This window comes from Polypterus senegalus, chromosome 8, assembly GCF_016835505.1.
Source record: "Polypterus senegalus isolate Bchr_013 chromosome 8, ASM1683550v1, whole genome shotgun sequence".
Classification (NCBI taxonomy): domain Eukaryota; kingdom Metazoa; phylum Chordata; class Cladistia; order Polypteriformes; family Polypteridae; genus Polypterus; species Polypterus senegalus.
Genome location: NC_053161.1, coordinates 156564919 through 156581899, shown reverse-complemented (window position 1 = coordinate 156581899; position 16981 = coordinate 156564919). Strand labels below are relative to the sequence as shown.

Genomic DNA, 16981 nt, shown 5'->3' with positions numbered 1-16981 from the left:
TGAAGTGTAGCCTTGTGTTGGCTTGCGGAGTCTCACTTTAAACCAGAGGCGTACAGGACTGATGCCGCTGCACGACTGTGTCTCGTGTATGCCAATGTGCTTAAAGTATCCACAATCTACCGGAGATGCATTCAGATGGAATTCAGAAAGGTGGCTGCAAACACGGGATCAAATCAGACCAGGAGCAGCATTATTACTATGACTAGCACTCTTTATTTTTTTGTAGCTTGTCCTGGATGGAATTGAAGAAATATTAGGGCTTTCAGAACGAACGCCACTATTCAAGTATAATTCAAGTCTGTATAAAAATAGTTTTTTCAAGGCAAACACTGACATGTTAAACTAACTTTACCTATTTTTATTTTTTAAACTCGCACTAGTATTGGCATCGTGTTACTCCAGACATGCTATGCTGTTTTACTTCTGTATTTTGTGTTCATTTTGCACATCACTTGCATGATTTTTAATTGGTAGTTTTATCATATCTCTCTCTTTCTCTCTCTCTCTCTCTCTCTCTCTCTCTCTCTCTATATATATATATATATATATATATATATATATATATATATATATAATATCTATCTATCTATCTATATATATATACACTGCTCACAAAAATTAAAGGAACACTTTAAAGAAACACATTAGATACATCAGATCTCAATATGAAGTTGGATATCTATACAAATAACGACAGGGCAATGTCTTAGGAACAAAAGGATGCCAAGTCTTTTAATGGAAATAAAAGTTTTCTGCCTACAGAGGGCTCAATTGTGTAGACACCCTAAAATCAGAGTGAAATGAAGATGTGGCAGGCTAGTCCATTTTTCAAAAACTTAATTTCTGCTACTCAAAATGCTTTTCAGTATCTTGTGTGGCCCCACGAGCTTGTATGCATGCTTGACAACGCGGGGCATGCTCCTAATGAGACGATGGATGGTGTCTTGTGGCATTTCCTCCCAGATCTGTATGAGGGCATCCCTGAGCTGTTGTACAGTCTGAGGAGCAACCTGGCGCACCTAATGGACCGAAACATAATGTCCCACAGATGTTCTATTGGGTTTAAGTCAGGGGATCGTGAAGGCCATTCAATTGTTTCAATTCCTTCATCCTCCAGGTACTGCCTGCATACTCTTGCCACATGAGGCCGGGCATTGTCGTGCATTAGGAGGAAACCAGGACCTACTGCACCAGCATAGGGTCTGACAATGGGTCCAAGGATTTCATCCTGATACCTAATGGCAGTCAAGATGTCGTTGTCTAGCCTGTAGAGGTCTGTGAGTCGCTCCATGGATATGCCTCCAAGATCATCACTGACCCACCACCAAACCAGTCATGCTAAACAATGTTACAGGCAGCATAATATTCTCCACGGCTTCTCCTGACCCTTTCACGTCTTTCACATATACTCAGGGTGAACCTGCTCTCATCTGTGAAAAGCACAGGACGCCAGTGGTGGACCTGCCAATTCTGGTATTCTATGGCAAATGCCAATTGAGCTCCCGGTGCTGTGCAGTGAGCACAGGGCAGTAGACATTTGGGCCCTCAGGCAACCCTCATGAAGTCTGTTTCTGATTGTTTGGTCAGAGACATTCACACCAGTGGCCTGCTGGAGGTCATTTTGTAGGGCTCTGGCAGTGCTCATCCTGTTCCTCCTTGCCCAAAGGAGCAGATACTGGTCCTGCTGATGGGTTATGGACCTTCTATGGCCCTCTCCAGCTCTCCTAGAGTAACTGCTTGTCTCCTAGAATCTCCTCCATGCCCTTGAGACTGTGCAGGAGACACAGCAAACCTTCTGGCAATGACACGTATTGATGTGCCATCCTGGAGAAGTTGGACTACCTGTGCAACCTCTGTAGGGTCCAGGTATCGCCTCATGCTACCAGTAGTGACACTGACTGTAGCCAAATGCAAAACTAGTGAAGAAACAGTCAGAAAAGATGAGGAGGGAAAAATGTCAGTGGCCTCCACCTGTTAAACCATTCCTGTTTTGGGGTCATCTCATTGTTGCCCCTCTAGTGCATCTGTTGTTAATTTCATTAACACCAAAGCAGCTGAAACTGATTAACAACCCCCTCTGCTACTTAACTGACCAGATTAATATCCCATAAGTTTCATTGACTTTATGCTATACTCTGATTAAAAAGTGTTCCTTTAATTCTTTTGAGCAGTATATATATATATATATATATATATATATATATATATATATATATATACTGTGTGTATATATATATATATATATGCAGGCAGGCAGGCAGTCACCTGCTAGATTTATATATCTGTCTGAATGTCTGTCCACTTTTCATGAGAGAACTACTTAATTGGATTTAGATCTTTTTTTTTTTTCTATAATTTTCTTGAACATACTAGTTGATTTTTGCCACTTCTCTCATCGCGCTAAGTCTCATAGTTCTCTTGCGGTACCAATTTATTTGCGCAAATCCAAGAAAGAGGCGGGGGTGTGTGGCCTTCCTCACTCACACATCTCCCTTGGGATGTTCCTTACCTCCACTTAGTTACTGAACGAGAGAACTACTTCATAGATTTAGATCTTTTTTCTTCTATAATTTGCTTGAACATTCTAGTTGATATTGTGACTTCTCTCATCACGCTAAGATTCATAGTTTGCTTGCAGGAGTGATATATTCGTGCTAATCCGAGACGGCGTCTGCAGGCTGAGGGGAGGGGAAATAGTGATGTCAGGAGTAGAGCCCTCCTCACTGTCCTGTTTCACTACTCCGAGGGTGGAGCCGCACGGCACAGCTAGTACAGAATATGGAGACCCTGAGTCACAGTTTTGACTTTATTGACGATGACGCCTTTGCTGAAGGACTCTATGCTATGCTTGATTTGTAAGCACTGCTTTATATATCGTTGAACAGTTGCGGTGTTCCCTTTTACAGATGAAACATCAAGAGTTCAGTTACAGATATCCGGCTGCTGTCTGCTTCATGCTCTGTCTGTGTTAGTTTTCTGAGCAGTGCTCATCTAGTTGCAGTTGGAATTGGTCAAGTACTGTTATGCTGTACCTGTATGAAGTTTCATGCCTGGAACCTGACTTCCTGCCTTGGTGAATTGTCATTTCACAGGGTGTTGCTCTTTGATCAAATGTGTTTCTATCATACCGCTCACAGTTTCACATGCAGACCCCACGTTCATCTCTACCCCCTGAACAGAAAGTCAGCAATTATACAGCGTGAACCTTAATAGGGGATTGCTGTTTGATCGAATGTCACTGAATCACGCCATGCCATGCTGCTGCTTGTAGTGTCTTGTGGGCACAGCCCCCATTTGACTGAAAGTTCACTGTTTTTAAGTATGGCATTTTATAACCTGTATGCCAAAAATGTGCCATTGAGGTTGAATGGTTCAGGTAAATGTGTGTGTGTGTGCCCAGTCCGGTCTGTTTTTTGCTTTGTGCCCAGGGCTTCCAGGAAAGGCATTGTCCAAAGAAGCTGGTATGAAAATGTATTTGCGTTCTTAGTTTATTCCAGATGTGAATTTCAAGAAAAATGCAACCACAACAAAAATAAATAAAAGCACACTAAACCTTTGTGGGTCAACTGCAGCCAAAGGCAGGTGAAGATGTGTGAATTGCTGCACAAAAACCCAAATCTCTTGTACAGAATGTGATGTTTGTTTGTGACTAGTGGGGAACAGAAATTCTTTCAAGAACCATCATGAAAATTAATTTAGAAAGTAAAGGTTTAGCTGAGAATTACGTAAATAGTTGAAAATGGTTTACTTGTTTTTTCAGTGATGACAAGTGTGTATTCTATATACAATACAGTGGCATGCAAAAGTTTTGGCCCCCCCATGCTTAAAATATTTGTTAATGTGAATAGTTAAGTGATCAGAAGATGAACTGATCACCAAAAGACATTAAGTTAAAGATGACACATTTCTTTAATATTTTAAGCAAGTTTACATTTCCATCATTCATAGGTACAAAATACCAATAAAATGAAAAGGGCCTGAAGCAAAAGTTTAGGCACCCCAACCTGGTCAGTACTTAGTAAGACCTCCTTTGGCAAGTATCACACCTTGTAAACATTTTTTGTAGCCAGCTAATAGTCTTTCGGTTCTTACTTGGGGTATTTTCACCCATTTGTCCTTACAAAAGGCTTCTAATTCTGCAAGATCCTTGGGCTGTCTTGCACGCCCTGCTCTTTTGAGATCTCTCCACAGATTTTCAATGATGGTTAGGTTGGGGGACAGTGTGGGTCATGGGAAAATCATCAGCTTGCGCCTCTTGAGGTATTCCATTGTAGATTTTGAAGGGTATTTTGGATCATTATCTTGTAGGACTGAACCTCTTTTTAATTTCAACTTTTTTACACATGGTATGATGTTTGCCGGGTAACACGGTGGCGCAGTGGGTAGCGCTGCTGCCTCGCAGTTAGGAGACCCGGGTTCGCTTCCCAGGTCCTCCTTGCATGGAGTTTGCATGTTCTCCCCGTGTCTGCATGGGTTTCCTCACACAATCCAAAGACATGCAGGTTAGGTGGATTGGCGATTCTAAATTGGCCCCATTGTGTGCTTGGTGTGTGGGTGTGTGTCCTACGATGGGTTGGCACCCTGCCTGGGATTGGTTCCTGTCTTGTGCCCTGTGTTGGCTGGGATTGGCTCTAGCAGACCACCCGTGACCCTGTGTTCGGATTCAGCGAGTTGGAAAATGGATGGATGATGTTTGCTTTCAGAATTTTCTGGTATTTATTTGAATCCATTCTTCCCTCTACCAATGACGTGTACCTTGTGCCACTGGCTGCAAAACAAGCCCAAAGCCTGATCATTCCACCACCATGCTTTGTAGTTGGAGATGTGGTCTTTTCCTGGAATTCAGTCTCCAAGCATACCTTTGCACATTGTGACCAGAAAGTTCTATTTTGACTTCATCGGTCCACAGGCTGCTGATTGTTCTGATGAGGTTTGAGGACTCGGAGAATTTATACAGCTTTGCACTTTACATCACCTGGAGTTTCCTAACAATGACTGTGCTAATAATGAGCTAATGGAGGTCTGAGACCACCTTGGGAATAGTTATCTAAGGCCTCAAATATCTTGGGGTGCCCAGACTTGTGCATGGTGCTCCTTTACAATTGTACAAAACAATACACTAAATTTCACATAAAATGCTAAAAGGAAATGTGTCATCTTTAACTTTATGCCTTTTGGTGATCGGTTCATCTTTTGCTCACTTGACTATTCGCAGTAACAGATTTTAAGCAAGTGGGGGCCAAAGTTTTTATCCATTGTATACATATATACAGTATGTGCATTTATGTGTGTTTTATATATATATATATATATATATAATAAAATCCTACGCATAAAAGTGCAATGATTTTATGTGACATTATTATGTCACAATGTTTTGTCACTAGCAGGCTTATTTTAAAACCTACATATATATGTTTGGTATCATACTTTTCAAAATTTATCAAACTTTAATGTGATGTTGTTAGATTTTCAGATTCTTATTCCGTTGTTAAATTATAAACTAAAAAATACGAAAAACTCGCATCCCGCAAGATGAGACTTAACCAACAGCGCAAAGATATTTAACCACAGCTGGGGCCAGAAATAAAAGACAAAGAGTAGGACAGCTGCTGTACAGGCTTTTAAATGTTCAAAGTGCTGCACTCAGCCCCCCTCCTCACAACGCAAGCCACAGACTGGCCGCAACTGGAGGTTGGGCACCAAAGGCGCCAGAGGGGCTTGCCCCCCTAGTATGTGTATGTGTGTGTGTGTGTTTTTTCTACAAAAATATATGACAGTATAACTCTGCAATGCTGCAGGATCTGAAATGTAAACTCGGTACATTAAGGGCTGAAACTTCATTCCATGGTTGTCCATCATAAAATGTCTTGGTTGTGTACTGGTACATCCAGTTTTTTAGAGAGAAATTCCTAAAATGCCTAATTTTTGTCTTTTTCTATATAGCAGGTGGGTAATCTTATATAATGTGAGTCTCTGTTTTAAACAAAAAAAAAAATCCAGCACACCTCACAGGAACTTCCTCTTATAACTTCACTCAAATTTTCCTCCTAGAGTTTCAGTTAAGTTTCACAATTTGTGATAAAAAAAAAAAACATTAAAACTCAAGCTCTGCTAAGGGCTGGAAACACCACTATACAATATTATCACCAGTGGCAGTTGTAACATGAAAATTGTGATGGGCCCACATAAGAGAATTGGATAATGCTGTCATAAGATGGAGATGTGACACTGAACTGTATCCCTCTCATACAACCAGTAAGCCTTGTGTGAGAGAGTGATGCTGCATTTTTACCTCAACAAAAGATTATACTACTAGCAAAATGATTATACAGTGGAACCTCAGTTCACAAACATCTCGGAACACGTACGAATCGGTTTACGACCAAAAAGTTCGTCAAACTTTTGCATCTTTTCACGACCACACACTCAGTATACGAACAAGCCAGTTTCCCTTACGGTTTGTGCGCGCCGATGATTTCCGCACGTGTTCAGTCTCTTCCTGTGCAGCGAGGCGGCGAGAGAGAGACACACACACACAGAGGCACGTGTGAGAGAGAGACACACACACACACACAGAGGCACGTGTGAGAGAGAGAGAGACACACACACACGAGAGAGAGGGCTGGACGCATAAGGCGGAGAAGGCAGTTACAGAATGCACTGGGCTTGTTTTTGTTTTCACTTCTGTTTCCAGCGATCTGTTCGTAGCGTGCATTGTTGCAATGTTACTTTTCTTGGTGGTTTATTAAATTACGCATTTTTCAAATGTTCATTTTTTTCCCTGTGCTTAAAACACATTAAAAAAGTGTTTTTAGCAAGTGGTTCATAGTGCTATAGCGCGAACTCTTGCAGTGTTAGTTTTCTCTGTTGTTCAAGGTTTTCTCAGTGTTATTCAATGTTTTTACATTTAGTTTACTATTACACTGTGTATTCTATGGTATAATTAACTATATCTGTGCTTAAAAACTTAAAAAAATATATATTTACATACAGTTCATATGATCTGAAACAGATTAATTGTATTTACATACAATCCTATGGGGGAAATTACTTTGGGTCACGACCAAATCGGGTTACGACCAGAGTTTTGGAATGAATTATGTTTGTGAACCGAGGTTCCACTGTAATATTTTATTAGTGATAATATCTGAATTGAAAGCCTTTCTCCCCTTCATTCACTGGTCAAGGAGGCCTGTCTTCAGTTCAGACGCTTGATGCCATCTGAACGTGCCTCCTGTTCCTGCACTGCTCTCATTTATTTAACAAAGAAAGCAGTGGTTTTACACATTGTGAACATACAAATGGGTGACTTAATATGGATTATGTGACACAAGTAATGTGAGTTTTTTCCATGGGTGTTTTTGTTATTTTTTGCTGTGGTCCAGTGTTGGTTTGTTATAACCATTCTTGCTGAAAATCTGAGATTCAAACATTTTCTCATCCATTATTACAAACTACATGGTTTGTAACATAACACCAAACATATTTTCTTGTGGATTATTTCACTAAGAGGCTATGAGCTATAAGAAAAGGCTTGAAGGTATCGACTCAGGGATGTTCAAGTGCTGTTTGGCTCAGTTTTGAGTTCATTCTATTGTGCTCTGTCCACAGGTGGGGGAGACAACTGGCTTAACAGATGTACAAAATGGAGGATATGACAGTACAGAAGTCTCCAGAAAGTTGTGCATGTAAAGAGGTGAACTTGGAAGAAGGAAGGCATTCTAAGAAAAAAGAAAACCTGGTGCTACACAGTAGCCTCCTTTTCATGGAAAGTGTGGACATTAAGAAAGAACGCAGTGAATGGAAAGCCACACATCATCAGCTGGGAAGCCTTGGAATTAAAAGGGAGGCTTGTGAATGGGGGTCAGTAAACATTAAGGTTGAATCTGAACCAGGATCTTTTAGCATTAACATGCAAAAAAATGAAGTTGTGAACAACATTAAGGAGGAAGCCATCACTTCCGAGTCTCTGTCTCAGTCTGTGTGTCTTGATAAAGAGGTCTCTCAGTTAGACTTTACATTAAGCACCGACCATATTCTACAGCCTCATCCTGAGCAGGTCAAATCGGAGTGTGACATGAAGAGGACTGAGAAGGCGTCATGTTCAAGTCATTCTAGAGAAGGTAGGTGTAAAATAATGTTAGGCTTGGCACTGATATTGTATATCTAACTGAAAATATAATTCACGGAATTTAGAAATGCAGGCTTTCTATGGTGTATAGGTCTGGACTGATAATCGTAAGATCTTTAGGAGTACTTAACAGCATTTTTGCAGGTTTTGAATTCAACAAGTTGCAGTCCTAGTGTGGCTAGGTCACAGTAAGGAGGTCAGGCTTCACACCCCGCTTTGGCCCTTGTGGAGTTTGCATGTTCCTGCTGTGTCTGTGTGGGTTTCTTCCTACAGTCCAACGACATGCTGGTTAGATGGATTGGCAACACTACATCGGCCTTTATGTGTGTGTTAGAGTGTGTAGTCCTACCTTGTGCCCTATGCTTGGTAGGATTGACTGCAGCACTCCATCACCTTGTGCAGGATTAAACGGGGTTATAATACAGTATGGTGTGGTTTATCTCGCATTAAGATTATTATTTTTATTTCCTATTGTAGATTAAAAAACAGACAAAGGTAAAAGTTTGGGGCATACTTGGGCAAGCCCCATATAACTGAATCAACATAATAAATGAAGTTTTAATATGTAGTTTTTAAATGATGTCTTTAGATAGATTGAACTCAAGATGGTGGAGAAGCTGGTTAGGTGGCCATGCAGGGTGGAAAAGGTGGCTTAGGGGACCGGAACCCAGAAGCGATGTCTTCCTTCTTTTCATTGCTGGTCGATGTGTCTGCAGGAGAAGAGAGGCACTAGGCAACAGCGCCAACCCTGGACTCTGGGTGGAATTACCATTAAATAAGCCCTGATGTTGACTCCAAAGCATGTGTGTGACACAATTAAGTGATTTAGCTGGGGAGACTGACGCATCAGAAGTGCACCCCACACACAGACTCGCCCTACCAACTCCTTTGCCTTTTTAAAAGGACATTGACTTCATATTTTCTAGTGCAAAATAACACGTAGATTTGCATGTATAGTGTTCTTAAAGACCACAGACCCACAGTAGTCACTTTCCTGTTCAAGTATCAATGTGGAAGGTCCATGAAACACTATAGTTTCATATACCCTCACCTGCCATTTTATTAGGTACAGCTGTTCAACTGCTTGGTAACACAAATCTCTAATCAGGCAATCACATGGCAGCAGCTCAGTGCACCTCGTCCTGTAGACGTTGTGAAGTCAACCTGCTGAAGTTCAAACCGAGCATCAGAATGGGGAAGAAAGGTGAATGAAATGACTTTGAACAAGGCATGGTTGTTAGGACCAGATGGTCTGAGTATTTCAGAAAGTGATGATCTACTGGGATTTTCACATCCAACCATCTCTAGGGTTTACAGAGAATTATCCAACAAAGGGAAAATATCCAGTGGGTGGCAGTTTTTTGGGTGAACATGCCTTGTTGATGCCAGAGGTGAGAAGAGAATGGTCAGACTTGTTTGAGCGCTGATAGAAAGGCAACAAGAACTCAAATAATCATGTGTTACACAAGAGTATCACTGAACAGAGGAGTTGTTGGAAACATTAATTTAGATATCTATAGTGAAAATATATCTCTGAATTATTTAAGGAGAAAAACTAAAGGCAAAATGTTATGATACCTGACAATTTCAAATCAATAATATTATAAAATGTATTGTTCACCAACACATATAGATTTATAGGGTCACTGTTGTCGTGTGTACAGAGTTGAGTGAAGTTCTTCCTTGCATGTGCTAAATGATTTCACTCTCCTACCACATGAATACTTTGAATACAACTACCTTAGCTCAACTGTATTTATTTATTTATTTTTATTTTATAGTCTTTAGTGTCTCTATTTTCTCAAAGTTGTTTTATTTTTTTAGGATATCATTAAAAAAGAAAAGTGTAAATACAGTTACCAAAAAAAAAAAAAAAAGAGTACCTGATTGGAGGTGTGATCATTTCAGTAAGATTAAGCTGTTGTATACTGAATGGTTGGTCATCTTCTGAACTTGTATTTACTGTAAATTCTGAATTTATGTATTTCTGCAGATTTACAGCAGAATGGTTGTGTCTTTCCACCACCTTTTATTCAGACCTCACCTCAGTTCAGACCACAAGAGCCACTGCATGATGAAAATATGAAGAAACTAAAATGTGGATCAGAGATTTTAACACCAACAACTGTACATGATATTTATTCGCACACTATGGAATTTGCAAGAACTGACACAATAAATATTCAACAACAGGTACAAACTAATTCAGCAGCTGTGTATGTCTCTGAAGATTTGAAGAACACAATTCAATGCAAATCTGAACACAAAGATGAACAGAAGAGTTGTATAAAACGGGAACTATTTTGCTGTTCTGAATGTGGAAAGCAGTTCTCCACAAGTAACCGTCTTCAGACTCACACAAGAGTTCACACTGAAGAGAAGCCATATTGCTGTTCTGAGTGTGGCAAACGTTTCTCCCAGAATAGCAATCTTAAGACCCACTTAAGAATCCACACTGAGGAGAAGCCATATTCCTGTTCTGATTGTGGCAAAAAATTCTTGCAAGTAAGCCATCTTCAGTCTCACACACGAATGCACACTGGAGAGAAACCATATTGCTGTTCTAAATGTGGCAAACATTTTTACAAGAGCAATGATCTTCAGGTCCACATGAGAATTCATACTGGAGAGAAACCATACAGCTGTTGTGAATGTGGTAAACAATTCATCACCAGTGCCAAGCTTCAGATCCACACAAGAATTCACACTGGAGAGAAGCCATATTGCTGTCCTGATTGTGGCAAACAATTCTCACGAACAAACTATCTTCGTATTCATAGGAGAATTCACAGTGGTGAGAAGCCATATTGTTGTTCTGACTGTGGAAAACAGTTCACTCAAATAGGTAATCTTCAGATTCACACAAGAACTCACACTGGACAGAAACCATATTGCTGCTCTGAATGTGGTAAACAATTCACCACCAATAGCAGTCTTCAAACCCACCAAAGAATCCACACTGAAGAGAAACCATATTGCTGTTCTGACTGTGGCAAACAATATTCACGAATGAACTATCTTCATATCCACCGGAGAATTCATACTGGAGAAAAACCATATTGCTGTTCTGAATGTGGCAAACGTTTCACAGCCAATAGTAGTTTTCAGACCCACAGAAGAATCCACACTGAAGAGAAGCCATATTGCTGTTCTGAATGTGGCAAGCGATTCTCCACTAGTAGCGATCTTAAAAAACATTTACGAATTCACACCGGAGAGAAGCCATTTTGTTGTCCTGAATGTGGCAAACGATTCACGACCACAAGCACTCTTCAAACCCACAAAAGAATTCACACTGGGGAGAAACCATATTGCTGTTCTGATTGTGGCAAACAATTCTCTGGAAGTAGCTTTTGGGCACACAGAAAAATTCATACAAAAAAAGGCACAAATCAACCATCTTTATGAAGTTTTGTACCCAAAAAAGAGACAGCATAGCTTGTTAGGCAGCAACAGATTTTTGAAAACTACTGGACCGACAGAAAAGAAAAAAGATTAAGAGGTAAGCAGCTAGTGAGAAATGCACAAGATCGCTCAAGGTATCCATAGATGAAAAATGGATAGCTTTGGCACGATGTTACCATACAGAACTAGATAAATGAATTCATCTTGTTGTGAGATTCTAATGAACTGGGGCTTGTAAACAAAAGATGCAACAAACTTGCCCGACTCATTATCTGGAAAACGTGCAAAACAAACCTGATTACTTCACTGAACCATACTGTAGAGAAAATAGTGGAAAATGAGGAGTTGGGAGTTATATGGGACACACCAAATCCAACTGACAGAAACATTGATGCCAGGAAACCAAATTGCTGTTGACGACAATCGGTTAGATAATTCCTGGATGAAAGACATTTCAGTCTCAAGTGGCAACTACTGTACTTTCTGAGACTACAGAGACACAAAAAATATCAGACCATGCAAATGGAAATATTCCACTTTTGGTGCAAACCTACTGAAATGCTGCCTGTGGTGCTGAGACCTACAGGACTAATCAAAAGAAACTTCTTGGCTTATCTTGATGCCTTACCAATACTCCTGTGTACTACAATGGGAGGCATGAATTAGGACAAGGATGTACTCTTGACTTAACAAATAAGTGGTATTCACTCCTAATAACTCTTTTTATTTGCATAGTGCTTTTCTCACTACACAAAGTGCTTTGCAGAGTGAGTTGAAGCCACTTCAACCACCACTTATGTACCGTATCCTCCTGGGTGATGTGACAGAAGCCATTTTGAGCCAGAATGCTTACCACACAGTAGCCATTAGATGGTGAAAGGGTGAGAAATAGTTATGAGGCTAGAATGACTAGGCCATGAAGGGTTCCGCTAGGACATGAGGAAACACCCTACTCTTTATGAAGGATGCCCAGGGATGTTTATGACAACAGAGAGTCAGAACCTCAGATTCACGTCTCATCTGAGAGACAGCACCAATTTTACAGCATAGTGTCACCATCACTGCTCTGGGGCATTTGGACCCACACTCAGACCACGTGGTAAGTGCCCCTTGCTGGCCTCACCAACACCTCTTCGAGCAGCAACCCAAGCTTTTCTTAGGTAGTCTCCCATCTAAGTTCTGGCCAGGCCCAAACATGCTTAGCTTCAGGTGCCTGACCTTTTCTGAAGTGCATGCTCTAAGGCTGATCCCATCGAGTAGTGTGCTAAAGAAACCATTCTTGAGAAAGTCAAATTATTATAAATTTGGCAAATAAGATTAGCGGTCTTCAGACCCACACAAAAAATGTTAGAGAAACCATACTGGCATTCTTACTGTGACAAGTAGTGATTCTCCAGTAGTAGCACTTTGCAGGGGTGAGTTCCCAATCGAATTGTAGGGCTGAGAACATCATAAACACCATCTTAAGGTTCGTTGATGATTAAGAGTGTTTCCCAGAAAGCATCACACCTCAAATGGCACATTAAATATCAAATGTTCTCCTTAACCCACCTGTTAATCAGTAAATTAAAGTTCAACTGAGTATTTTTGCACCAATCACAGTGAAAGACAAAGTACATCGGAGCACAGTCAGTCAGTGTCCAACCCGTTATTTCCTAACACAGGGTCACGGCGGTCTGCTGGAACCAATCCCAGCCAACACAGGGTGCAAGATAGGAACAAACCCCGGGGCAGGGCACCAGCCCACCACAGGGCAAGCACTATGGACAATTTAGGATCGCCAGTGTACCTAACCTGTGGGAGGAAACCCATGCAGACACAGGGAGAACATGCAAACTTCACACAGGAAGGACCCGGGAAGCGAACCCGGGTCTCCTAACTGCGAGGCAGCAGCGCTACCACTGCACCACCATGCCACCCTACATTGTAGCACAGCAATTTAGAATAGCAAGATTTAAACTTGATGAGATGTTATCATTCATGATGAAATGTAGTAGTGCAACAAATAAAGCAGAAGGTCATCAAATATATATATATTGTCACAAGAACGAGACATGGACAGATAAAGAGTTGGGGCAGCCACCCGTATAATGTGGTATCCTGGCTGCAAAAGGTTGTTTTATCAAACAATCAGCACTGAAGTGCATTCAACTGAGTCCAGAACAAGACTGAGGAAACAAAGGAAAAGGGGCAGGTTTTAAAGGGGGAGACAGGAAGTGAGCTCATATGGATCCGGCGCGTGGTCTTCCACCATTGGTTCATAGCTGGACGTGACATCAGAGGGACTGGAGCTGGTGTGGCCGACTTCCATTGGCTCAGTCCCGGAAGTGATGTCAGGAGAGCCAGGTGAAATCCCCCGGGGATGGTCTACAGGCAAGGGAGAAAAAGAGTCAGTGCACTCTGCCACACCCCGGCATGCCTCCGAACTGCCTTCACTCAAGCCCTTTAGCTGCCTCCCATGCGCGTGTGTGACAATATATATATATATATATATATATATATATATATATATATATAAATTTCTCTATAAAGTATTTTTGTGGAGCTCGATTGGCATTTTCCATAGAATAACAGAGTTGGCAGGTCCATCACTGGCATCCTGTGCTTTTCACAGATGAGCCATGTGTGACTTTGTGTGTTTAAAAACGGTCTCAAAACATGCAGGAAAGCCAATGCAGTGGTGTAAGGACTGGGGTTAAAAACTGTCCTATTTTTTACTGCTCATTGAGATTCTTATAGCTGTGTTTTGAATTCATTGTGGAATGATAAGTGACGGTGGCACAGTGGGTAGCACTGCTGCCTCGCAGTTAGGAGACCCTGGGTTCGCTTCCCGGGTCCTCCCTGCGTGGAGTTTGCACGTTGTCTACGTGGGTTTCCTCCGGGTGCTCTGGTTTCCTCCCATAGTCCAAAGACATGCAGGTTAGGTGCATTGGCAATTCTAAATTGTCCCTAGTGTATGCTTGGTGTGTGGGTGTATGTGCCCTGCGGTGGGTTGGCGCCCTGCCTGGGCTTTGTTTCCTGCCTTGCACCCTGTGTTGGCTGGGATTGGCTCCAGCAGACCCCCGTGACCCTGTAGTTAGGATATAGCATGATGACTGATTTATTTATTTATTTTTTGTTAGAAGTTAGAAAATTACCTAAACAAAAATAATAAACTAAAATATATAAAAATGATATATTAATTATGAGAGGAAGGTCCTGCCAAGCTAATCTTTTAGTTTTATTTTTTTGAAGAAGATGATACTGGAACAGTTGACAAAAACAAAACATACAACATAATTTACTTAGAATTTCAAAAAGCCTTTGTTGTTGTTGTTGTTGTCCTACAACAAAGATTAATTCTGAAACTAGAAACTGTAGGCATCAGAAGTAACCTACAGAACTGAATCAAGGGGGTTTAACCAGCAGGAGACCAAGAGTACAGATAAGAGGAGAAGGCCCCGCGTAGAGTGAGGTCATCAGTGGAGACCCTCAGGGCCTGTCCTTGGACCATTGCTTTTTCATATCTATCTATCTATCTATCTATCTATCTATCTATCTATTTATCTATCTATCTATCTATCTATCTATCTATCTATCTATCTATCTATCTATCTTATAGTACCTTTCATATCTATCTATCTATCTATCTATCTATCTATCTATCTATCTATCTATCTTTTGATGACATCAATTCAGGTATAGTTAGTAAACTTGTGAAATTCATAGATGATACTAAAATTGGAGGGATGGCAAAATGGAGGAGACAAAATGAATCCATAAAGACTTGGACAAGCTTCAGAATTGGACAAACACTTGGATAATGCAGTAGGGCTTTCTGTTTGCATAAAGCTGCCAAAACAGCAGAAGGAGGAAGGAAAATATCAGCATTCTAGTGGACTGCAGCAAAACAGAATAGAAGGAGAATCAGGAAAGGGGGAAAGAACAAGACAGCCATTGGTTTAAATAAGAAATAAGCTGAACTGCACCCTGGGATGTCCGTAATCCTGAGGTGGTAGACAATAACTGAGATGAGTGAATACAAATTGAAAGAAAGTTTAGGTTTCCTCATAAGACTGAGTTGGTTCTCAGATTTAACCCATCGGTGACTTGAACTTTTTTTTTTTGGGGGGGGGGATAGTATTGTTGCCAGCCACACAATCCGGTGTGATTCCCTGCTTCAGGCTGCCTTAGTGGGTTTATAACACAACCACATTATAACTTCTTGTTCCTGCATGTGAGTGCAAGTGAAAGGCAGTCGTCTCAACTCTCTGACTCTCCAGGTACCCACGAGCTTCTAAAGGCCTCTGATCATTCAGACCCCAAGGTGTGATTACATGTCCCAGGTATTTCAATTCTATTTGGGTAACCTCTACTTTTATGGGTCCCAACATCCAAAAATACACAGCTGAAATGAGAAAGAAGCCTCGCAGAATCTATGGAGTCCAACAGTAGGTCATCCACATGTTGAAAGATGGAAGCTGATGTCATTGAACATCTTGGCAATAACACTGCAAAAGACAGCTGGGTTGTTGTTGAATTCCTGAGGCATCCCCGTCCAAGTGCTGTGTGCATCTTCTACAGTAAACGCAAGTCTCCATTGGCTGTCTTCAACCTTTGGGATGCTCCAGATGCTATTAGAACATAAGCACATAAGAAATGTGGCAAACCAGAGGAGACCCATGCTGGTGGTGTGCATTTAACAATTTCTTATTCACCTAAGACCTTCACTATACATGTAAAGCGCCCAAGGTTTTATTGGATAGTCTGAAAAGCTGTTCTCACATCATCTAGTAATGGTGACATTAAGGAGAAAATGTCCATCTCCAGGACTGTACCCTCCTCATTTGGGCACACATTACCCTGTACTGTAACTCAAGCAGCTCAAGTTCAAAAAAGCTGTATCTTTTCCCTGAAGGTTTGTGTTCCACTCATTGAACTTTCTGAATACTTCTTCAAGTTAGGATCATGGGCGTCTTAGTGGGAGGAAAAAGGGTAATGATTACACAGGGCCAACTGGGGGGGTGGGGGGTGAAGGGAGGGGGCTCAAAGTTTGCTTTCAACAGGAAGGGGCCCACAGAGTCTGCTTATGTATTGGGCCCAGAGTTCTGTGTTGCACCCCTGGTAGGACACTGGTCACAGGAGAGTTCGGCCATGGCTAGACCTTCTTGATCCAAATAGATTGAAAGCTCCCAAAGTCTCATCAGGACCTCATCTCGAGATGCACCGCCTAAAGAGCAGGGGCCTCATGCATAACGCCGTGTGTAGAACTCACACTATGACATAAGCACAAAAGCGGAAATGTGCTTACACACAAAAAAATCCAGATGCATAAATCTGTCCGAACGCCAGCTTCGGCGTTAATCTGCAATTGCTGAGTGCTTTGAGTAGTGAGAAAAGCGCTATATAAATGCAAAGAGTTAGCTTCCACATTCTTCCGCTACATAAATCCCGGTCAGCATG

General features: G+C 41.3%; 1 protein-coding gene across 1 annotated transcript in view; it reads left to right on the top strand.

Annotated features, from left to right (window-relative positions):
- The first annotated feature begins 7619 nt into the window (after positions 1 to 7619).
- LOC120533234 (zinc finger protein 585A-like) overlaps positions 7620 to 16981 on the top strand; it is a 41893-nt gene continuing 32531 nt past the window's right edge. The window contains 2 exon segments of the mRNA XM_039760016.1: positions 7620 to 8126; positions 10128 to 11459. Of these exon segments, the coding sequence (XP_039615950.1) occupies positions 7640 to 8126; positions 10128 to 11459 (1819 nt within the window). The 5' untranslated portion in view covers positions 7620 to 7639.